Source organism: Phyllopteryx taeniolatus, chromosome 3 (assembly GCF_024500385.1).
Source record: "Phyllopteryx taeniolatus isolate TA_2022b chromosome 3, UOR_Ptae_1.2, whole genome shotgun sequence".
Taxonomy (NCBI): domain Eukaryota; kingdom Metazoa; phylum Chordata; class Actinopteri; order Syngnathiformes; family Syngnathidae; genus Phyllopteryx; species Phyllopteryx taeniolatus.
Window position 1 is genome coordinate 832,633 of NC_084504.1, and position 24,625 is coordinate 857,257.

Below are 24,625 nucleotides of genomic sequence, written 5' to 3' on the forward strand. Positions count from 1 at the left end.
GGTCTAATAAAAATAACTATTTGTTGTATAAGTAATACATAAGGGAAAAAAACAACATTATTTTGTCACCTCAATCAGCAGCATTCTCGCCTGCAGTCCAGGCATTTTCCAGGAGGCAGCCAAGCGACAGCCACGTGACTCTCCGTCCGCCAATAGTAGCAAGGCAGCATAAGTTTGCGATAAGGGAAAGACAGTAAAGGGCGAGGAGGCTGAGGGAGACACCCAAACCAATCGCGTTCCAGACGATATTTTTTTTTGGTCTTGGTCTCCTCCTTCTGTTGTCCTCAACAGCATATGCAAAAGGCTGCAGCAACGCCTCCGTCCACATTTTCATAATCAGCGACTAGTTGCATCCTGCTCTTCAGATGCTGGGAGACAAGGCTCACGGTAAGGCTCTCGACTTTTCTCTCGGTGGGGTTGTGCTTCGGGACAAAAGTGTAGAGGAGGGATTCCATCCAAAAGAGTGGGGGATTTTTATCGGCAGTCTTGTCTCAAAGCAATTCTTCAACGGCATCGATTTGCACTGGGGGGGAAAGAGACGAAAACGGTTGTAGAGTGCTCAAACAAAAAATAGTAAAAGACGTAAAAAGTGGATATACATGCAACGACCACTTTCAACCTTCCACCATCGCCTTCTTTTAAAATTTGTTAAGTCAGGAAAAAAAAATGCGGTAATTAGCTCCAAAATACTATGAATACTGCTAAATATACTTGTACTATTGATGATCAACAATACAAAATAGTAATATTGAAGTCATCAATCCATCTCAATAAAATGCATGCGTTCCTGTGTGAAATATGATATCAAATACAAACTACTGCTTTTTGAGGCCATAATTCCATCTAAAGGGAATGCACGTGTTCCAGTTTAAAATGGAATTGATGAAGATTTTTTTTTTAATTCGTTCATTCGTCGTTTGGCATTTAAACGCTAAAGGTATGCAAATTGAATTTTTTTCAACTATAGCATACCATTTGTGCAGTAGCGTCTCTACGAATAAAAACATAACATCGTTACTGATTTTTTTTTTACAACAAAATATATGTCTATGTTTTAGTCTTGATTAAAATGTCAAAGTGTTATTTGAAATGTATAATTTATTTACAATTATAAGCATTTTTCAAATTTGTTTTTAAGTATGAATAATTGCATATATATATATATATATATATATATATATATATATATATATATATATATATATATATATGTGTGTGTGTGTGTGTGTGTGTATACAAACGCGCGCACGCGCGCACACACACACGTACAATATTTTGGTAAAGATTTGGCCAGTCGATAAATAAAAGGAAATATTGCTGGGATTATTGATTTTATTTTGCCAGTGTAAGTGTAATTATAATACTTGTTGGTTTGTATACACATCAAATATATCGAAAATCAATGCAATCTTTCATTTGAAGAAACTCAAGTCTGACTCCAGACATGAACAGCCCCCCATAAACAATTCAAATGTGCCGTGGCACTTGCAGCCTTGATATTGTACACACTCATGCTGTGGATGTCCTTGTTATTTGTGCGTGTGTGCGCGCGTGTGTGCACGTGCCTGTTACAGGTGTGACTTTGAAGGTTATGGAATACACGTATGATGACGATCTGGAAGAGTTGTGTCCTGTGTGTGGCGACAAGGTGTCCGGGTATCACTACGGGCTGCTCACCTGTGAAAGCTGCAAGGTAAAAAAAAATAAAATAAAATCTCTCTCTCTCTCTCTCTCTCTCTCTCTCTCTCTCTCTCTCTCTCTCTCTCTCTATATATATATATATATATATATATATATATATATATATATACATACATTTCTTTCGAGGAGACTGCGGTTGGAAGTTTCGTTTTAGTGCTTATGTCAAAGCGGGATTAAATGTCCAAAAGTTATGGTATCAAACGTTTTTTAAACACGCTGTCATTCTGCATTAGCGTAGGCAAAATATATTTCTATAGTTTTGCATCCATATTATGAGATAATGTTAGTTTACAACAGAATTAAAATACGTTATTATTGTGAATATATTTTAAATATGGATAGGCTTTACACTGGAAAAAGTACTTAATGTTCGGAGGCACATGATTAAAATGTGGTAAAGTGGCGTAATTTCCCCTTTTCCTGAAAAATAATCAAACAATCCATGTTAGTTTAACACATTTGAATCACGTGTAACCAGTAAACATGTTGGAATTAATTAAATTCAAATGCCTTCCCCCCACCCCTTCAGTGTCGTATATTAATTAAAATCATCTCACATGCAAATGTGATGTTATTTCACTTGAAATCCAAACGAAAGGTATTGGGTGATGTTTCAGGGCTTCTTCAAAAGGACAGTGCAGAACAACAAGCGGTACACTTGTGCTGAAAATCAGGAGTGTAAAATTGACAAGACTCAGAGGAAGAGATGTCCTTTCTGCCGCTTTCAAAAATGTCTCAGCGTCGGGATGAGACTAGAAGGTAAGTTGAATGGAGACTGAACTGATAAATAGCCTATTATATCATTTGGATTTAAAATGCAATTGAAGAAAGAAATGTCATGATTGAAAAAATATATATATTTATTTTCACGCGTTTCAAAATAATACATTCGTAACTACTGGCATACAGCGGTTTCTTGTCGCATGATGCATTTACGTAGCGTTTTTTTTTTTTTTTTTTTAAACACATTTAGACGACTTCATTCCAATTTGTTGGCTGTGGCTCTGTCATCACTTCCTATTCGCATGAGACGGGATTAATTGCCAGACAGCCGTGCAAGAAAGCACCTGTTTCTTCCAAGCAAGAAAAAAAAGGACACATTCTACACTTACTGATAAAACTGTGGAGACTCCCGTGTTTTAAATCAAAAGCTCTATTTAGGCTAGAAGGAGGAGTGAAGACTGGGGAATCTTCTCAGCCCTAAAAAGGGAAGCAAGAAGTGTGTGTGTGTGTTATTCATTCCAGGTTTAAATCGGGAATCGTGGTAAAATGGAAATAGCACATTTGAGCGCATCTAAGGTCGTGTTTGGCATTTAATTGTTGCGCTTTTTCCTTTCTTTTTGGGTGTCTTTTTGACAGCGGTGCGTGCGGACCGCATGCGTGGGGGGAGGAATAAATTCGGGCCCATGTACAAGAGGGACAGGGCCTTGAAGCAGCAAAAGAAGGCTTTGATACGATCCAACGGCTTCAAATTGGAGAGCGCAGCCCCTCCGTCAGTCTCTCCTCTCCACGCTGACTACGGCTTCAGCGGCCCCCTGACCGGCGTGCCCGTCATCCCCAAAAGCATCCTCCCCTCCATCACCCCCACAGACTATGAGGCAAACCTGTATGCGCCCCCGTCCCTGGGTATGCAGTCCCACGCCCCCCTTAGCGGCCAGTACCAGTACACCAGCTTCCCCGGCAGGGTCATCAAAGCAGAGTGCCCCGACTACACCAGCTCGCCCGAATCTCTAACTGGATACGCCTACCCAGAAATGTACCCCTCGGCCTCACCGCAGGCCCCCAGCCTGCCGCCGCTCGTGCTGGAAATGCTGCGCTGCGATCCGGACGAGCTGCTGGTCCAGAACAAGATCGTCACTCATCTGCAGCAGGAGCAGAGCAGCCGGGGCCGGCTGGAGAAACCCAGCGCCTTCAGCCTCATGTGTCGCATGGCAGACCAGACCCTCTTCTCCATAGTGGAGTGGGCTCGCAGCTGCATCTTCTTTAAGGAGCTCAGGGTGAGTGCGAGGCCTACTGCATACCGCGTGCACGTGTATAGAGTCGACGTCATCCAAATGCACAAACGCAGCATGCGCACAACAGTCGAAAATCTCAAATGTCTGCGTCGCTACTCTATATTTGTTGTGCATGTTTCAAACAAAAAGACCAATTGGCTCAACATTTATTATATATGCATCTATAGGTTTGTGGACACAAGTCTTGTTGTGTTGCATGATTATGCCATTTGCCGCAAACTTCATATTCGACCTCTGGATGTCAAGCCTTCTATTAAAAAAAAAAAGAAAAAAAAGTCGACGTTAAACAAAACATTTGGCCTGTGTTGCTTTAGCGAGCCCATTTTATGTCGCCTAGCAACCACGGCAGCTGATGGGCGGACAGCAGGTATATAGAAACAAAACTTAGTCAATTATTATTACCACAAATAAAACAACAACAAAAACTGATAATAATGTGCAATATTCCATTGAAACAATCGTCTGAAACGTAGCTATAATACAATAAAAATTGGTATAGTATTTAGTTTACTACAAATAATGAATAATTTTTTGATGCAGTGCAAATAAAGACAGACTTTCATGTTAGAAACACACGGCTTCAGATTTTTCGTTTTTTTTTTTTTTTTTTTTCTTTTCTGTCGCTTGAGTTCCATGAGCTTTGTGGGAGTTTGCTTGCAACCCCCCACCTCAATAAATAAAATAAATAAATACAAATACGAATAATAATAATTACGTGTGTAAAAAGAGACCGGTGTCGCTCTCCTTTCTGGGACTATTTCAAACACATGTCTCGAATGTCTCTAATAATTTGACTGTCACTTGTCAATGTCATTTCACCACCCCAAAAGTCAGTTCGCTCAAACAAAGTTGAAAGTATAATATTATCCAAAATTTCATTATAAGGTTAATAATTCAAATTGAAGGTGATGTAAGAGGACAGCAAGTTTAGTGTGAATGATGGTGAGCATGTCATGTCTGCCTCACAGTTAGGGTTCAAATTGCCTTTGGCTGTGTGGAGTTTGCTCTCTTGTGGGTGTTCACTTGGGTTTTCTTCGAGTACTCCAGATTCCTCCCACATTCAACAAATATGCATGTAGGTTAACTGAATATTCTAAAGTGTTAACCGCAGCTCTAATGAAGACAAATGGGATGGAAAATAGATGGATGGGACGATGAGGAGCTAAAACATTTACTCTAACCCTTGACTGAGGAATTCTTTATTACAATTATGAGGACTGTACCGAGACCTTTTGTTCATGTGTAATGCATACTGTATGTTAGGTGTAGTGTATTTCATTTTGAGGCTGATCAGTCAAACAATATCTCACCTGTTCCTCTATGGTATATGCAGACGTTCACTTCTGCTGTATCCATATGCAATTGCAAGGATCTGCTCTGGCAGTTGTGTACCACTGTTGTATCCTGTTTTCCTTTTTTGATGCCTACATATTGTGTTTTGTTTCAGAGACTTTGTGAGCTCTCATTGTCACAAGTGTTGGGGTGATAATTGTTTTTTTGAAGCCATTGCACTCTTGTGGCTGGTTCGCCAAGCTCTTGTCTTCATTTTGAAGCTGTACATGATATTAGCAGTCCTGTTGTTTATGGTGGAGGATAACTTTCATAATGTCTTCCCTGTGTGGTTAGTTGGTTCCTGTTCTGACATTCTGTATCAATTTGGTCTCCACGTCTGCGCAAATGTCCCAAATGCATCCAATCGTCTCCTTTATCCATTCTCTATTGCTCAGTGTCTGATGTTGTTGCTTTGTTACTTTGCAGCTGGGACAACACGTTGCAAAACAGGCATTTGTTCTTTTGGCTTCTAGGCACCTAATGAAAAATTTCAGCGTTGCAGTTTTGGCAGTGGTCAATTGTGGCAGTGGTCATATTTTCTGCACTTGTGTTAACCGGCTAGACCATTGGTTCTCAAACCTTTTACATCAAGTACCAGCTCAAAAAATACCAGGGTCTCCAAGTATCACCATAAAATACAGTAACATGGGAGGCCCAAGTGCTTATCAAACTGAGGCACCAGTTTTATTCCAAAAAGGTGTAATTTTTTTTGTGAGCCACTGTAATGGTAAAATACAATAACACTGTACTTAAATATTGGAAAAAGACTTTTCTTCAATCAGGATTCGATGAAAATGTATTGGATGTAAAAGTTGGATAGAAATTGTACCTAAATAAATATTTGAAAACAAATAGTTCATGCAAACGTATTGCACGTAAAAGATAAATACAACTGAGCTGCCCTTAACAAATGTACAGTAGTGGCTCAAATAAAGTTTCAACCACTGTAACATTATGACGTTTGAACATTTAGTTCAGTGATGCGTACCACGGTTAGAGAACCACTGCTTTAAAATAATAAAAATGGTCCGTGAACAAAAACAAGCTAACAAACTCAGTCTTATGCTCATTTACTTACTGAACATTTTTCAATAAGATTTTATGTGTGAAGCAAAAAAACAAAACAAACAATAAATAAAAAATAAACAAAATCACTCAATAACACTGTTTTAATACTGTATGTAGTTCTTGGGAGACTTTGCTCTGAAGAAATAAGAGCTATAGAAGAGAGATAATGACTTTTATTAAATGCTTCTTCTCTCAATATCAACAAAGATAAGCAAAGCAAAATCATCCAGTTTACACAACATGATGTGTGATGTTGTTGCAACCAACACTATTGCAGGCTCAATGTGCCATTGCTAGCCTAGACAATTTCACACTCACTCTTAATGATTAAAAAAAAAGACAATTCTAGGATGCATGATGGAGTTGTTAGCATGTCTGCCTCAAAGTCAGGTGATCAGGGCTTGAATTTCTTTTGAAACATCTCTGTGGGGTTTGCATGTTATCCCAGTATTTCTTTGGGTTTTTGGGGGTATTTTGGTTTCCATTCATTAGACATTCTAAATTGCCCCTAGCTGTTAATGTGTGTGCGAATGGTTGTTCATTAATATGTGACTGGCAACTAGTCCAGCGTTTACCCCACCTCTCGGCCAAAGTCAACTATAGTGAAGACAAGTGGGACAGAAATCGGATGGTGTATCAGGCCATTTCTTGATTATTGTTAATGTGTTATGAAACAAATCTAAAGAACCTGGATACATGATTGAAATGATTGTAAACCGGGAAGGTAAACTCAATTTACACTCTGCTGAAAATTATTTTTGTCGCACACCACTTCAAGTAACAGGCCACACAGACAAGGAAAGATGTCAAAGTTATTTGCAGAGAGCAGTGGATGGATGGACACATTTCGTATTAAGTAATTAAGTGTTGTTAACTTAACTAAAGCAACCAAACTCGTTATTTAGCCTAAATGTCATTAAACAATTTACAGTGGCAGCTCGTACAACCATGTTCTATTCCGACGTGCTGATCAAACTTTAATTTGGTTCTCTCAAAACAATATTTCCCATTGAGATTATTTTATTTGAAATATATATGTTTTAGCTAGAGCCCCAACTGTCTTTTTGTACTGTACAAACATTGTTTGAAGTACAAATGTTACATTAGAAATACACAGAATAATACACTCTTCAAAAAAGTCTCTTTAATGGAAAATGAAGAGGAGTAATAAACACGTCACTAATGCACATCATACATATCATTGTTTAATCCATTAGTAATTAATATGAACTTTAAAACAAGTACAAAGCAAAATGGATGACAAATAAATGTTATAATAATAATTAAAAAAAACCTCTACCCCTTGAACACAAGCGCCAAGCGTATGGCCCCCAATCGATCTGAGGCTACCAGTGCGAGAAGCTAATGTAGTAGACCTTATCTTCACGTACTTTTTCTAATACATCACAAACAGACTCAAAACGCTCAATACCTGTCACAAAAGGCCTATTTTTACAAAACAAGATGTTTGATTCATTTGTGTGTTTGTAAAGCCAAAACAGACATGAACATGAACAAAACAGGAAGTGACAACCTACCAAAATGAAATGAGTAAAAGGCACTCGTATCATATGATGAAATCATATATGGTGACACTCGAACTTAAAAAATAATAAAATTTTGGGGGCATATGTTGCACCACAATTTTGGTCATACTCCATATTGTACATAATTTGGGGCCTCCATACTTCAAGGTTCCGCGGTAGATTATATAGGTTATAATGTTTTCTATCGATTTCACCAATGTGAGGCCATAGTGCACTGCAGTTTCACATTATTATATAGTATAGGCAGTCACAAATGTTTGACTCAGGGATTTGTCAGTTACTGTAGAATGTTCAGACTGACATAGTTAATTGTTTTAACAGGAGGAAATTCATGTTTGTTTCAAGTTTGAATGTCTGATTAAAAGACCTTTCTCAGAATAATCAAAATGTATTCATAATGTTTTGAAAAAAAGTAGCAAACCTTTCAGTGAGCAAAATACAAACAGCTCATGTAAGAACAAGATAACACTACACATACGTTAAAAAAAGAAAAAAAAAGAACATTTCAGTATTCCAATTATTATTGCAATGAGTCCTGTTTTATGATTTCCAAGAGAGTGCACTGGGCTTTTCCAGAAGATGCGGGAGTCCCCTTGAACTGTCAATATTAGACTAACTCGCTAAAGCTTTGAATGAAGTAAACAAATAGCCATTATATCGTCCTGTAATTCTTATTGCATGAATGATTATGTCAATGTAGATTCTTGGTAATCCAGGTCATGGTAATCCACAAAGGTTGAATTTAGGCAACTGGACAGTCCAGTTGCCTGTATTCAACCTTCAGAGCTTAAACATGACAAAGAAAAGGTGAAGTCAGAGGAATTGGACAGTCATTAATTTATTCATTTTCTAGGGTCATAAATACAACCTGTAAACGTTATTAATTCAAACAACAACAGTACCGATTTACTCAAACAACATTTCAAAAAGCCTCATGCTTTCTAGCATTATTTTGTTTTGTTATAATGATGAAAATAGTGGATGGTGCTAAATGTCTTTGCATGTTTGATATTAAAGGTAGTGATTATCGATTGGCATCAAATGTTAAATTTTTTATTTTATTGCCACGGAGTTTGAAACCTCATTGTGAGATGTGAAAACAGACCAATGTCACTCGAATTAAAAACACAACTCATCTTGTACACAGTTGCACATGACGTGTTTGTGATGTATTTCTTGTGAAATTCAAACGGTTATAGGGCAATTCAGCAGCCAGTGTGCAGTGAGAACAAAGCTGTGCAGAAAGAGCTGTTTCTCTGCGCTAGATAATTACATTCCATGCAGACGATAACAGGGGAATGTCAGCCTTCCACTGCAGCGCTGCACATTACTCGGCTACATTGTTATTAAATTGTAAGCTATTGATTTCTGCAATTCCTCAAAGGTGGCCTTTGTCATGTCTTGGGTTTGACCTTCCGTTCACCTGTTGAATGGCAGATGAAGTGTACACAATGAACATCATAATGGTTCAGTGTGAAGGCAAGGAATGAGAGGACATTTGGAATTAATTTTCCCAAGACAATCTTCGAAGAATTTATGAAAAATAATTTATACTGTAATCATTTGAACTATTAATAAAGAAGGAACTATATTATTCTTGATTTTCACTTTACATCCATGAGTTGTTTGTCCCATATTGCAGTTGTAAAACAGATATCTCAAACCCACTTTGTTTGAAGCATTCAGTGACCCTGGCTTTCTTCTTTGTCAAATAGTCATACTGTGTATGGATGTCACTCCGGCATGCCTCTAAAAATATTTTTGCGGTGGACTGACCGTGACAGTTGCCTGATAACAAAATCTATGCCAAGGTGTAGTTGTTGAGAAAATTTGACTCGTGTGTAAAAGTGTAGTTGTTGAGAAAATTTGACTCGGGAGAATATGAAGACCCAAAATAAATAAAATCTATTCGATCACAGTCAGGATAGAAGCAAAATTTTGTACTGTAGGAAACAAGTTGCATAAATATTCTTTTGAGGGAAGGTTCTTCCAACAACCTGCAACCATCAAGTGAAAGGATTTTATTTCAGTCAGTAACTAACTAGCAACTAAACTAGCTTGGAGCCATGGAGGTGCTGGCTAATGTTACTTGCTTCCTGTAACTAAAAAGTGAAAAATATTAAATGTATACTGTCTGTCAGTTATTTTTACATGCAACAACAAGTCAACAGAGCTCTGCTATATAAAATAATTTGAAGTATTCTTTTTAGGACTTTTTTTCTGTCAAAAGCGGCACATAAATGACAATCTTTGTCACCAAAATTAATTACAGTGTTTTAAATTAACGTAATTAAAATGATAGCTGCAGCACGGTGGACGACTGGTTAGAGCGTCTGCCTCACAGTTCTGAGGACCGGGGTTCAAATCCCGGCCCCGCCTGTGTGGAGTTTGTATGTTCTCCCCGTGTCTGCATGGGTTTTCTCCGGGCACTCCGGTTTCCTCCCACATCCCAAAAGCATGCGTGGTAGGTTAATTGAAGACTACAAATTGCCCTTTGGTATGAATGTGGGTGCAAATGGTTGTTTGTTTATGTGTGCCCTGCGATTGGCTGGCAACCAGTTCAGGGTGTACCCCGCCTCCTCCCCAAAGATAGCTGGGATAGGCTCCAGCACTCCCTTGTGAGTATAAGCGGCTCAGAAAATGGATGGATGGATGGAAAATGATAGCTGCAGTGGGTAACTTTATTTCAATTCAAAAAAGGTAATTTCAACCAGCCAGTAGAAGAGTTGACACAATGCTCTTTAGTTGCTGTAAGCTCCTCTAACATCCATCCATCTTCTTCTGCTTATTTGAGGTCGGGTCGCGGGGGCAGTAGCTTTAGCAGGGTTGCCCAGACTTCCCTCTCCCCAGCCAGTTCATCAAGCTCTTCCGGGGGGATCCCGAGGCGCTCCGAGGCCAGCTGGGAGACATAGTCTCTCCAGTGTGTCCTGGGTCGTGCCCAGGGTCTCCTCCTGGTGGGACGTGCCCGGAACACCTCATCTGGGATGCGTCCGCGAGGCATCCGAAACAGATGCCCCAGGCACCTCATCTGGCTCCTCTCAATGTGGAGGAGCAGCGGCTCTACTCTGAGCTCCTCACAGATGACCAAGCTTCTCACCCTCTCTGCCAGGACAAAAACCACACCGCTCCTCCTGAATCTGAGATTTGACTTCCCGATGGACCCTACTCTCCAGCACCCCTGAATAGACCTTAACAGGGAGGCTGAGGAGTGTGATCCCTGATAGTTGGAACACACCCTCCTTAGAAGGGGGACCACCACCCCAGTCTGCCAATCCAGAGGCATGTCCACGCGATGTTGCAGAGGTGCGTCAACCAGGACAGCCCCACAACATCCAGAGCCTTTAGGAGCTCCGGGCGAACCTCATCCACCCCCGGGCCCTTGCCAACGAGGAGCTTTTTAACCACCTCGGTGACCTCAGGCCCAGAGATAGGAGAGCCCGCCTCAGAGAACCCAGACTCTGCTTCCTCATGGGAAGGCGTGTCGGTGGAATTGAGGAGGTCTTGAGGAAGTATTCTCCCGTCCCGAGTCGAGGTCAGCAGCGCCCTGTCCCCACTATACACACTGTTGATGGTGCACTGCTTCCCCTTCCTGAGATGCTGGATGGTGGACCAGAATTTCTTCGAAGCCCTCCGAAAGTCTTTCTCCCTAGCCTCACCGAACTCCTCCCATGCCCGAGTTTTTGTTTCAGTGACCACCAAAGCTGCATTCTGCTTGGCCTGCCGGTACCCATCAGCTGTCTCAGGAGTCCCATAGGCCAAAAAGGCGTGATAGGACTCCTTCTTAAGCTTGACTGCATCCCTCACTGTTGGTGTCCACCAACGGGTTCGGGGATTGCCGCCACGACAGGCACCGACCATCTTACGGCCACAGCTCTGGTCGGCCGTCTCAGCAATGGAGGTGCAGAACATGGTCCATCGGACTCAATATCTCCCACCACCCCCGGAACGTGAGCAAAGTTCTGTCACAGGTGGGAGTTGAAACTCCTTCCAACAGGGGATTTTGCCAGACGTTCCCAGCAGACCCTCACAATACGTTTGGGCCTGCCAGGTCAGACCGGCATCTTCCCCCACCACCGCAGGCAACTCACCACCAGGTGGTGATCAGTTGACAGCTCCGCTTATTAGTTTATCAAAGAGAAATATATACGTTTAACCAGCAGCTTCTCCCGTCTCCAGTAGACTAGCAACTAGATGACCTGCACTGTCCGGACAATAACGTGTCGGATTCGAGAGCTGAATATTACGTCCAGTCAAGGACAGATGCATGTTTAACAACATATATGACTTTAAACTAACTGTAACGTTACCAAAATGCAAAGTTTACAAATTATTCTTATCAATGTCAATGTCGCTCCTCCCGTCCAAGTCTGCAATGGCTGCACAAATCACATTCAATTAAAGAAAATCCTTTGGTCAAAATTGCCCTGCAATTGTCACAGTTCAGGGTGTACCCCGCCTCCTGCCCGATGATAGCTGGGATAGGCTCCGGCATGCCCGCGACCCAAGTGAGGAGAAGCGGCTCAGAAAATGGTTGGATGGATGGTCAAAATTAAATATTTCAGTTCAATGTAAAGCTGTAAATTTAAATCACAGTAATGTTGAACCCCTCCCCCACATTTAAATCACAAAGTACAATTTTTCTATAATTTGAAAAAACATAAAGCATGTGACAGCTTTGTCATCTTTTTTCCAGTCTATGCACTGCCGCTGTAAAGATGGTATACATTTTGTCCAGAAAAACTTTGGTGAAATATATGCAACTGTGTTGCCAACACTTCAATTACAATTCAGTAAATTCAAACATCTGATGTGTCCTGTTATTTTCAGTTTATTGATCCCTTCCCCGATGAAGGAAAACAAAATATGTAACGCTAGCATATATTGAATATACTATGTACGGCATCTTCAAAGGCTTTCATAATGAAAACTTCCATCCTTCCATTTTCCGTAGCACTTATCTTCACTTAATTAAATATACATGAAAAGTACAGTAACTATATATCATTGTGATAATAGTGATAATGTACAAGGGGCAGTCTGAAAGTAATTAGCCTAATTTAATTGAACCTACTAATAATTGATTTTTTAATTATTTAAAAAGTTTTTATGGTTTGTAGTTTAAATTCTCATTTCAAGGTTTATTTAATAAATGTTTAAACCTGTTCATTTCCTGTCAGCCATTATGGAAATGAGGTCATTTTTGGTTGCCCGTCAGAAGCAGAAAGCTGTGATTAAATTTCTTGCTTTGGAAGGGGAACTACCACTCAACATTTTCAAAAGGTTGACAAAATGTGTGTAGGGTTAGGGTTGTGTCATCAAAGATGACACATTGATGGTGATGTCTTCAATGGTGTCTCCATGATCTTCCCTAATCAATGCCTCGACCCCAGCACTCTTCGCAGGATTGACTGCTGAGATGGTCTGCCACTCTTTTGCTCGTCTGGAGGTCACTCAAAGCTCTTGTTCTTCGCCATTGATCCTGGACAAGCACTTTTTGACTGTGGTGTAATCTACAGCATCTTCCCGTACACATTTTGCAACCTTTCGAAAATGTTTAGTGATGGTTACCTTTCCAAAGCAAGAAATTCAATCACACCTCTCAGTGTTTAAACTACAAACTGTGAAAATTGCAGAAAAAATATATTATAATACTCATTCATTTTCCATACCGCTTACATTCACTAGGGTTGCAGGCGTGCTGGAGCCTATCCCAGCTAACTATGGGCGAGAGGCAGGGCACACCCTGAACTGGTTGCCAGCCAATCGCAGGGCACATACAAACAAACAACCATTCGCACTCACATTCACACCTACGGGCAATTTAGAGTCTTCAATTCACCTACTATGCATGTTTTGGGGATGTGGGAGGAAACCGGAGTACCCGGAGAAAACCCACGCAAGCACGGGGAGTACATGCAAACTCCACGCAGGCGAGGCTGGATTTGAACCCGGGTCCTCAGAACTGTGAGGCAGATGTGCTAACCAGTCATCAACCCTACCACCCTCTATAATAATAATATATTCTATCAAATGAAATTGGGCTCATTACATTTTGACTGCCCCTTGTATATGGAGGCCCCAAACGTTGCACCATTCAGAGTAAAATAAATGATAAACCCCAGTATTTATTTAAGGCTTAACCATCTTGTCATTTGACTACAGCAATGGGAAGGACAAAATTGGTGATAACTTCCACCCATCCATCCATTTTCTGTACCGCTTATCCTCACCAGGCAATCAAAGAAAATCACCCCAGTGGTAGAAGGTGACACTCAACAGGTATACAAACACACTTTAACTCCAACATGGGTAGCTGAGACTTGAATCTCTCAATTAAAGGACTTTCTCTAATATTCTGCATGTTTGAGACGATTTTCAGTGTTATTTTGGCTGCAACTGAGAGTCTAACTCCTCTTGTGGAGGAAGCACAGGAGGTCGCCGAGACCTCTTACTTCCTTAACCCCTTCCTTTATCACACCAAGCCCAGACCCCCACCACAGCACTATTCCAGATGGGTGTGTGGCCCAGATTGGACACTCTCCTCTGCCACTAATATATTGTATGATTTAGATGGACAGTAATTCTGTCAGGTCCCTGTCAGATGAATGTGTGTCCGAGCCTATTGGCAGCTGTGGCTGTGGAATTACTGACTGCTGTGTCCTTCACTTTACAGACAATAACGCACACATACACATGTACACACCTACCGAGCTGGGGAAAGATATTAATAGTTTGAAGACATACATGTCAATACAACACTGGACACACCAACACAACCCCCACTAGCCATTTATCTTCTCACCTTGTTTTTATGGACAACTCATCCTCCATTCTATCTATTTGTTCACATACTGTATTTTAGCGTGATGTAGTACAGCGACAGTGGATGTTCTTTGAAAATAAGTAGCAAATTTACGGGATGTGTGTTCCAACATAGAAGGCCTCTACTGTGTATATATTAAATGTACAAAACAAAGGTTACAAAAATACATAACATATATTGTGATACTGTGAGACTATTTATTTCACTCATAATACAGATCATATATGGACAATTAAAAAAGAACAATTAACTTCTTAATAAATAATAATAGCTACAGTTAATAATAATAAGTTATTGGTAGTCACTATTTATATTTGAATTATTTTATTCGAATAAATACCATGTGGTTGTAGTTATCACGTTAATACATGATAGTACTCAATGTTTATCTGCCACATAACACTGTATACACGACTGAAATGATGAATCACATTAACGATGCATAAAACTGTAATTTAAATACAACAACAACAGAGCAACAACTTCAATCATTATACATAATAAAAACAATGGTCCTACTATTGAGAAAAAGCGTTATTTAAAACATCAAAATAAGTGCAGTGTGTAATTTTTGTCCACAACACAGTATTATATGTGTTTTGGAAAAAATCATATAATCAAGAGCAGGAACGTAACAATGGACTGCTTTTTGGTTTTACATTTTGTTCTTGTCTTTGTTTCTCTCTTTGTTTGTCTTATGTTTCCTGAAGGTGGGAGATCAAATGAAGCTGCTGCACAACTGCTGGTCTGAACTTTTGGTCCTGGATCACATTTTCAGACAAGTGCAACATGGAAAGGGAGACAGTATCCTGCTGGTGACTGGCCAGGAGGTAACAACTCCCCCACACCGCTTCCCACCACCACAGTAAAAAATATAGCTTAATTCAGTAATTCTGAACTTCTAATGCGTTTTCCTTTGTCAGATTCTTTTATTTTATTTTATTTTATTTTAAAAAAAACATACATCTACAGTGTATATTGTGACCTAACAGTCTCTAACAACAAAGGAATACAGCATTCTTTGAGGATGAGTATATCGGTGGGGCAGCTTGACCCACCACACATATTCAGAAGCTTGAAAACCTCAAACTCTGTAGCTCGTGAATAATAGTGTAATACAGTACTGTCAAATATGAATTTGGCAGTGACAGGTGAACATATTAATAACATTGTGTATCCTAAATAAGACGGGCGTGCAAGCAACCATGCAAAGCATTTATCATATCTATTTAATTCAACTGAATACGTTTTCAAAATGATGCAGTCAATTTCCAATAAATCATAGTCAGAAATTTGAGAACATTATTTTAATTTTTTTTTAAATAACAACACATCATCTTCAGTATGGGAGTGAATAATTATAATGCGACACTTGACAGTCCGACAGGAAAGAACCAAAGGCAACTGTTTGGAAACAACAGGCCCTAAAAAAATCTGGGAGGTGATTAGATAATTGTTGATATCCCTACAGATTAATCAGATCAACAGTCAGTCTTCCAGTCCTTCTTCAGTGTTTTGATTTGGCCTTGAAGAAATGCTTATTCTAATACTACTAAGTAAACCACACCTCCAGCTTTGAATTCCATCCCCTGAAAGAAGCGTGATCCTCTTCTTTATTGAATGACCACAAATGTACTGATTTAAAGTTCACAGATCGATTTGCTAGAAAACATACTTCAATCGCAAACGCAATTTAGGGTAAACGCGAGGATGTCACAACACAACAACACTGGAACCAAGGATGTTTATTAGAGATTAGTATAACAATAGTACGATAATAATGAGACATACATACGTAAAACACTAATCATCCATCTGATTTGGGTGAGAGATGGCGTACACTCTGGACATTTTAATTGCATGGAACATGAGGACAAACAAGCACTCATACTCACGTTAACATCTCGACTGTGAGGCATACTTGCTAACCACTTGCCAACTGTGCTGCCAGCACTAATACTTCAATCATTTCACAATCATCTTATCAAACCTAATGTCGATATTCAGGATTATGGCTGATCTAACTCATCCTTTACATACTATTGGAAATGAATGAGTGTCTTGTGTTTTGCAGATCGAGCTGTCTTCTGTTCTGTCTCAAGGTGAGGCAACTTTGTCAAGTTTGGTCCAAAGAGGACAGGACCTTGCTGTAAGGTTGAGGGTCCTGCAGGTGGACCGCAGGGAGATTGCCTGTCTGAAATTCCTGCTCCTATTCAACCCCAGTGAGTCAAAATAATAATGTCTACATTGATACTGTCAGTAGAACTTAACAACACTATTTTTTAAGAAATAAGAATATCAATGAGACCCCTAAATTCCTGGGCACTTACATGAAAGATAAAAGAAATGATAATATTTTGTAATTTTGTATATTAACAGAACTACTGCTACTACTACTACTACTACTACTACTAATAATAATAATAATAATAATTAACTGTTATTTGGATTGATGTCGATGCTATTACAAAACTTTAATCTTCTGCATCGCAGGCATTCTTCTTTGGTTTCATAGATAGCTTGGGATACTGAGAGAAGGCAAACAATTTTCATCTTTTGTCTCATCAAACCACAACAATTTTTCCGCATACTTCATGAAGGTACCAAATTCGTCTTGGTATATTTAATTTCAAAACCTCTTCTTCTTCTTCATCTTCTTGTACTTCTTCTCAGTCATTTCTATACTATTTTAACAAGGCAATTGCATTTCTTTTTTAATTTCGTCACCTTTCCTGCAATTTTTTTTCATATGTTGGTTTCTTCTTTATGTATTGTATTTGTGTTTTCAGGGTATTTTTTGCAGCCTATTAAAAGTAAAAACAGTCTTCTTCATGCCAAAAGGATCCTGCGGATTAGTAGGCTTTAAATTGTAACATTTATATTTGATCAAATATTGCCCTACTTACTGCCTATGCACAGTACATAAGGTTTTCAGTAGTGGCTTTTTACCTCGAACGAATTCACTTAATTAAAATCCTAGTCTTGCGAAAAGCCAATATTAACAAAGACAACCTCTTCTATTGTCCACTAATGGCATTCTAAAGAAGCATAATGAGTCTATCATTCGATGGACTGACATTCATGTAGCGGCTTGCACAGATGGAAAGAGCATAGATGCGGTTTGCCCAGATTCCCAAAAGTGTTTGCTCTTCAGCACAGGGAAAATGGTAACAAAGAGCTTTTGAATTGGGAGAGCACTTGTCATAGGCAGAAAATATTTTCTTTCTTGACTAGCGGCTTCTTTGCACACCCTACTTTTTCTCATCCTTAGAGTCAGGTTTGTCAGGGGTAATTTAATTGCCACTAAGCATTTTAAAAGGATGATTCATAACATTGATTCAAAACATTTTTAATTACTGTGTGAATGGATTCTTCAAGATGGGCTCAGCTGATTCTGAATGCTAGTTCCCCCCGCCCCCTCCCCCCACACACACACGCACACATGCACAAATACAAACCATAAATATACTATCGTCTGATGAACATTTTTTTGCATGTCTGCAGCAAAGCAACTGTAAAACGCTAAACACTGTTAGTTAGTCAAGGTGATTAGGAGGTAGCTATTTTGGAGGTAGATATATTGTTTGTCCAGGAGAGCAGGTGGAAAGGCAGTACCCTAAGCTAGAAGCTTAGGGGCTGGGTACAAATCGTTTTACCATGGTGTAGATGAGAAGAGAAATGGAGTAGGGGTTAACTTAAAGAAAGAGTTAGTCAAGAAGGTCTTGGAGGTGAAAAGAGAGTCAGGTCGAGTGATAATCCCGAAACTTGAAATCGAGGATGTTGTGTTTAATGTAATTAGTGGTTATGTGCAACAGGTGGTATGTGAACTAGATGAGAGAGAGAAATTCTTGAAGGAGCTTGATGAAGTAGTTCGGAGTATCCCAGGCAGAGAGAGAGTTGTGATTGGTGATGATTGTAATGGACATGTTGGTGAAGCCTGGCATCCAGGGAAGGAACTTAGAGGGACAAATGGTGGTGGACTTTGCCAAAAGAATGGAAATGGCTGTAGTGAACATTTTCTTCCAAAAGAGCCAGGAACATAGGGTGACCTACAAGAGCGGAGGTAGAAGCATGCAGATAGATTACATCTGATACAGACGATGTAATCTGAAGGAAATTAGAGACTTTAGAGTTGTGGGAGTGTGTAGCTAGACAGCGTAGAATGGTGGTGCATAAAATGACAATGGTGTTAGTGAGGAAGATTAAGAAGACAAAGGGAGAGCAGAGAACCATGTAATGGATGCTGAGAAAGAAAGAGTGTGGTGGTTTTTCATGAAGGATTGCGACAGGCTCTTGATGGGCAGGAAGAGCTTCCAAAAGACTGGGCCGCTACAGCAATGTGATCAGAGCGACAGGCAAGAGAGTATTTGGTGTCTTCTGGTAGGAAAGGGGAGAAGGAGACTTGGTGGTGGAACCTCAAAGTACTATCATACAGCGGTTAGCTAAGAAGTGGGACACTGAAAGGACTGAGGAGAGGAGATAAGGATACCATGAGATGCTAAATAAGACGAAGGTAGCGGTGGCAAAGGCCAAACAAGGCACATATGATGACATGTATGCCAGGTTGGACAGTAAAAAGGAAGAGGATAACATCCCTGTGGTGGTATGGAAGCATATAGGAGAGGTGGCTGTGGAGTTTTTGCCGAGGTTGTTCAACAGAATTCTAGCAGGTGAGAAGATGCCTGAGGAATGGAGGAAAAGTGGGCTTGTGCCCATTTTTAAGAACAAGGGTGATGTGCAGAGCTGTGGGAACTATAGAGGAATAAAGTTGATGAGCCACACAATGAAGTTATGGGAAAGAGGAGTGGAGGCTAGACTCAGGACAGAAGTGAGTATTTGCAAGTAACAGTATGGTTTCATGCCTCGGATGAGCACCACAGATGCATTATTTGCCTTGAGGTACACAGCAGGTCAGAATGAGCTACATTGTGTCTTTTTAGATCTCGAGAAAGCCTATGACAGAGTACCAAGAAAAGAACTGTGGTACTGCATGCGGAAGTCTGGAGTGGCATAGACGTATGTTAGAATAGTACAGGACATGTATGAGGGCAGCAGAACAGTGGTACTCTCGGTGTGACAGAGGTGGGACTGCAACAGGGATCAGCCCTAAGCCCCTTCCTGTTTGCAGTGGTGATGGAAAGACTGACAGATGAGGTTTTCTTACATTCCTGAAAAGAAAGATTAGTTTTAGTTGTTGAATGTTGAATGCAATTGTAAAACATTTAAGACCTCACTGAAACTGAATGAGACTGCATTAAAGCACTTCAATATGCCGGATGGTCACTTCTCATTTTTATTACAGGTAGTCTTTTTATCAATGTGTTAAGCAATGTAACTGGAAACTTGTATCACATCAAAGGGTGTAATCTTCGCTGGTGCTGTGTGTTCTTAATAATTTTACTAGTTTTGCTTTTATATTTTATGTCATTACAATATACAGGCCTATTTCCATAGTGACACATTTAGCAATTGTGTAAATATTTTGAATTTGACATGGCAATGTTTTGGTGATAACAGAATACTTGACCCTTGTGAGACAGGCTGAGGATTTGGGTAGCATTCCCTTCCCCTATCCATACAGCACCTGGCTAGAACTGTCCATGTTGAACTACTAAAACTGTAGGATGCTTACTTGTATTTCAAATACATTTATTACATTTTCTATCTGTACTACTTGAGCCACACTGTTACAAGTGACCACAATACACATTTACATACATTTAGCCTTACTTTCTGCTCCTGTCTCCAGATGTGAAGCTGTTGGAGAACCAGGCATTTGTGGAGGGTGTCCAGGAGCAGGTGAATGGAGCTCTGCTGGAGTATACCCTGACCACCTACCCTCAGTTCCAGGAGAAGTTCAGCCAACTGGTGGTGCGACTACCTGAGCTACGCTCCCTCAGCACGCAGGCTGAGGACTACTTGTGCTACATGCATCTTAGTGGAGAGGTGCCCTGCAACAACCTGCTGATTGAGATGCTCCATGCCAAGCGAGCATGTGTGTGAGGGATGCAGCAGGACATGTTTCACCATGTTGTGTGTCTTGTTGAGACTGTGTGCGATCAGGAAGTCAGTAATGAATGTGGACTTCATGCTGGCTCATCTTTGTGAGCATTTTTATAGCTGGAGAGGTTCTTGTGAGTTTGATAGAGCCCCATCTGTGTTTCAGATTGTTTTAAGCATTTAATGTAAATGTTTGTATATTTATGTGACCTCTTTAAATTGGATTATAAAAAAAATTAATGACATCATCAAATTTAGTGAGAATGAACAATATCCTTTCCCCCAAACTCCAATGGACTAAACATTGCCAACACAATGTGTCCACCTGCTTCCAACTCAGCAATGACAACCACAGATAAAAATGTGTAATGACAATGACAAAGTTGTCAGATGTTGAAAGCACTATTTTATTAAAGCTCAATTGTAAAATGTGCTTAGGAAGCTGGTGCTCTACTGTCAGATAGAATGGCACCATTAGCCTGGAACCATCTTATGAATGATGGCCTGGTGATTAACTGCACTTTTTATGACAAATTTTATAACATCTTTTAAGAAATTGAATGTTGGAGTAGTCATTTTCTTTTATTATCAAAATATTGCAGATGAGTGATTCTGTTGTTTTTAGATGATGATGATATTGATAACATTCCAGGTGAGGACATTCTCCGTAGAATGTGCAGTTTCATTTTGTCATATTTTATAGTCAATATAGTTTGGTTCTAATCTATTTAAATATTAATATATTGATATCACAACATAGATCTGTTAAAGACATACTCATAAAATTAAATAAAAAGAAAAGTAGGATAAGTCCATCCATTTTCCTTACTGCTTGTCCTCACTAGGGTCGCGGGCTGCTGGAGCCTATCCCAGCTATCTTCGGGCACGAGGCGGGGTACACCCTGAACCGGTCGCCAGCCAATCGCAGGTCACAAAGAAACAAACAACCATTCACACTCACATTCACACCTACGGGCAATTTAGAGTCTTCAATAAACCTACCACGCATGTTTTTGGGATGTGGGAGGAAACCGGAGTGACCGGAGAAAACCCACCGAGGCACGGGGAGAACATGCAAACTCCCCACAGGCGGGGCTGGGATTTGAACCCCGGTCCCCAGAACTGTGAGGCAGATGTGCTAACCAGTCACCCACCGTGCCGGCTAAGATAAAGTCAGTATCCAAATTAAAAACAGGAGTCATGGTAGAGATGTCAAATTTATTTTTCTTTTGCTCAGATCTTAGCAGGTATTCAACTTGGCCAACAGACAACACGGGAAGGGAAAAGAAGCAGGTTACAAAATTTCAATATTTGATTTTGTGTACTTATCTACAGTGTACCGAAAGAAAAATAAACAGTTTTTGAGTCATATTTGCCTATAATTTTTTAGGAATAGTGAATTGTGACTCATTTTGAAAACATACCACGCGATCGTAGTAGTTGCCACGCTAGTCAGTATAGTCACATGAGAACACTAAGTCAGCAACGTGACAATACTAAATTTCATATTTTCTGTCAGCCATCAAGGCTGTTTTCATCAAAAAAGGTCAGAAATTCCTTATTCAGTTAACAGCTCATTAATAATATTTAATTTTTCATTGAGGAAGTCTTACTACTGTAGTACAAAACGGTTGGCTGCTATGGGTTTTAATACAAATGCTAACTTTGTCTGTTTCTATCAGCATACCTGTGATGCATTGGTATTTACACAGAACCAGTGTATCATAAAAATTGAACATTCACCTTTTTAAAATAATGTCATATATGTACATTAGCACTCATGTTAGTTGGTTGTTTGTTTTAGACAATTCCAATGTCCTGTTGCCTAGATATTTATTGGATTATTATATGTTTGTTTGCTGCGATATTTTTCAATTTAACAGCTTGCGTACTGAGCAGTTTCAAGTCAGTCTATCAACACATTGGATCACATTGGAAATCCGAATAATGGGTCTAACAGAACAATATGTGTCTGTTCTTGGTAGTGATGGTCCTCAATGTGGTATCTGTGGCACTTACTGTGTTGAAAGTAAGCTAGACTCATTGACATATTGGTGACTTATGCTATGGCCACATTCAGCGACAATGACAATGTAAACGACATGAACTCTTGCCAATTGTGAAACAAACACACAGATGAACAAGTGTTTGTAACATTACACAAATCACTGTAGACATTTGAAATCTTTCCTTTAAATAATAGGTGTCCGAAATGTCAAGAATCATAGACAATCATTATGTCTGCCTTAATGTGAATGTCACACACAGACACACAAAGCACACACCCTTGATGTCCCTGCTGAGGCAGGCGGGTGTTAACGTGGTATACATGGTGTATATTTATGTTGTGAAGTGACAAAATTATGATTCATTTAAACTTTAAAGAAGTTCTCAGCTTTTCTTCTGCGTCAATTTGCCACTGTTGTGAAACAGATTCTCTCGATATTGCTTTTGTTTTTGTCCTTCAACTTTTTTTTTCATTGTAGGTTGACAATCTGTCCCATTTTAAGGTGTTTTTCTTCCAAAAAGAGACAGCGACTGACCAAAGCATTTTGTTCTGTTTCAATTTTATTGTAATAGTATCACACCAATAAAAGTCAATGAAACAAAGCTGCACTTGTGAGTTGGCTATTTTTGCCACTTTCAAAAGAGCCTATAGTATTTACAACTATTAGAGGAGTTATGTGTGGTGGTTTTTTAGCCTTGTTTGATGATTTATATTACATAACAAATAGTATCTCTTTATCTGAAACAGTAATGCTCAGCAAAATAGAAAAAATATTTGAACAATTATTGATAATTAAAATGAAACTCATTTAACTCCTTAAATGACAAATCAACAAATAAAGTATGTCAAAATAAAAAGTAGAATAATCATGTCTAAAAATACAATTGATGAAAACATTTTAGACTGCATGTGGACTTTAAATCAGCTAACACAAAGACCTACCTGACCTTTATAAACATATTGTGCATCAGCTACGAAGATACAATAACTGTAAGGTCAGACAAGACCACCAGTGCATACACAGATGCTAAGTATGTTGTAACCTTTTAACCTTAAGACAAAATGGCTAGGACAGTGTTAGTGACTGAATTTGGTCTACTCTTAATAGAGTAATAGCTAAGTCTGAAGCCAACAGAGAATTTAAAACTCGAATAAAATAGAAGTCTTGGAAGATACAGGATACAACACACAACTCAAGTTTACAACCCCTGGGCCATATGTTTTTGTAATACCAAGCCTACAGTGAAAACAGTGAAAAAGTGGACCAATGAAGCAAAGATGGAACTTCAAAGCTGTTTAGACTGCACAGACTGGAGTGTCTTTGAAAATTCAGCTGGCAGCCTGGATGAATATACGAACACTGTCACATCCTATATCAGTTTCTGTGAAGCGATTTGTGTACCAAAAAAGTCATTTCGCACATTCAACAACAATAAACCGTGGTTCACTGCCAAACTGAAGCAGCTTTGCCAAGATAAGGAGGACGCATATCAAAGCGGGGACAGGGCCCTGTATAATCGAGCTAGAAACCAGCTGACTAAAGAAATTAACGTTGCAAAGGGGAACTATGCAGCTTATACAGTTTAGCGCTAACGACTCTAAATCAGTCTGGCATGCATTCCAATCGCTGACAAATTACAAGCAACGATCCCCCCAAGCTGAGAAGAATAGCACACTAGCCAACGACTTGAACACCTTCTACTGCAGATTTGTAAAGGATAATTTCACACCCCACTCCAGTCTTCACACAGATCTTCAATAGATCTCTGGAACTGTGCGAAGTACCATCCTGTTTCAAACGCTCCACCATTATTCCAGTCCCCAAGAAACCTACAATCTCAGGCCTAAATGACTAAGGCCTGTCGCCTTGACATCTGTGGTCATGAAGTCCTTTGAACCTCTCGTGCTGGACCACCTCAAGAGGGTCAAAGGTCCCCTGCTGAACCCCCTGCAGTTTGCCTACTGAGCGAACAGTTTTACGGATGATACTGTCAACATGGGACTGGACTTCATCCTAGAACACCTCAAAAGTGCAGGGACCTACGCGAGGATCCTGTTCGTGGACTTCAGCTCAGCGTTCAACACCATCATCCCTGAACTTCTTTCCTCCAAGCTTCTCCAGCTCAGCGTC

At 39.8% G+C, this 24,625-nt stretch overlaps 1 protein-coding gene across 1 annotated transcript; it reads left to right on the plus strand.

Moving 5' to 3' along the window:
* The first annotated feature begins 253 nt into the window (after positions 1 to 253).
* Positions 254 to 24,460, plus strand: LOC133474578 (nuclear receptor subfamily 5 group A member 2-like). Its single transcript, XM_061766349.1, has 7 exons — positions 254 to 387; positions 1,575 to 1,693; positions 2,319 to 2,460; positions 3,061 to 3,698; positions 15,197 to 15,316; positions 16,561 to 16,708; positions 20,236 to 24,460. Exons 1-7 carry the CDS (start codon positions 366 to 368, stop codon positions 20,487 to 20,489), a joined length of 1,443 nt encoding a protein of 480 aa, XP_061622333.1. The 5' UTR covers positions 254 to 365; the 3' UTR covers positions 20,490 to 24,460.
* The last annotated feature ends 165 nt before the right edge of the window (positions 24,461 to 24,625 follow it).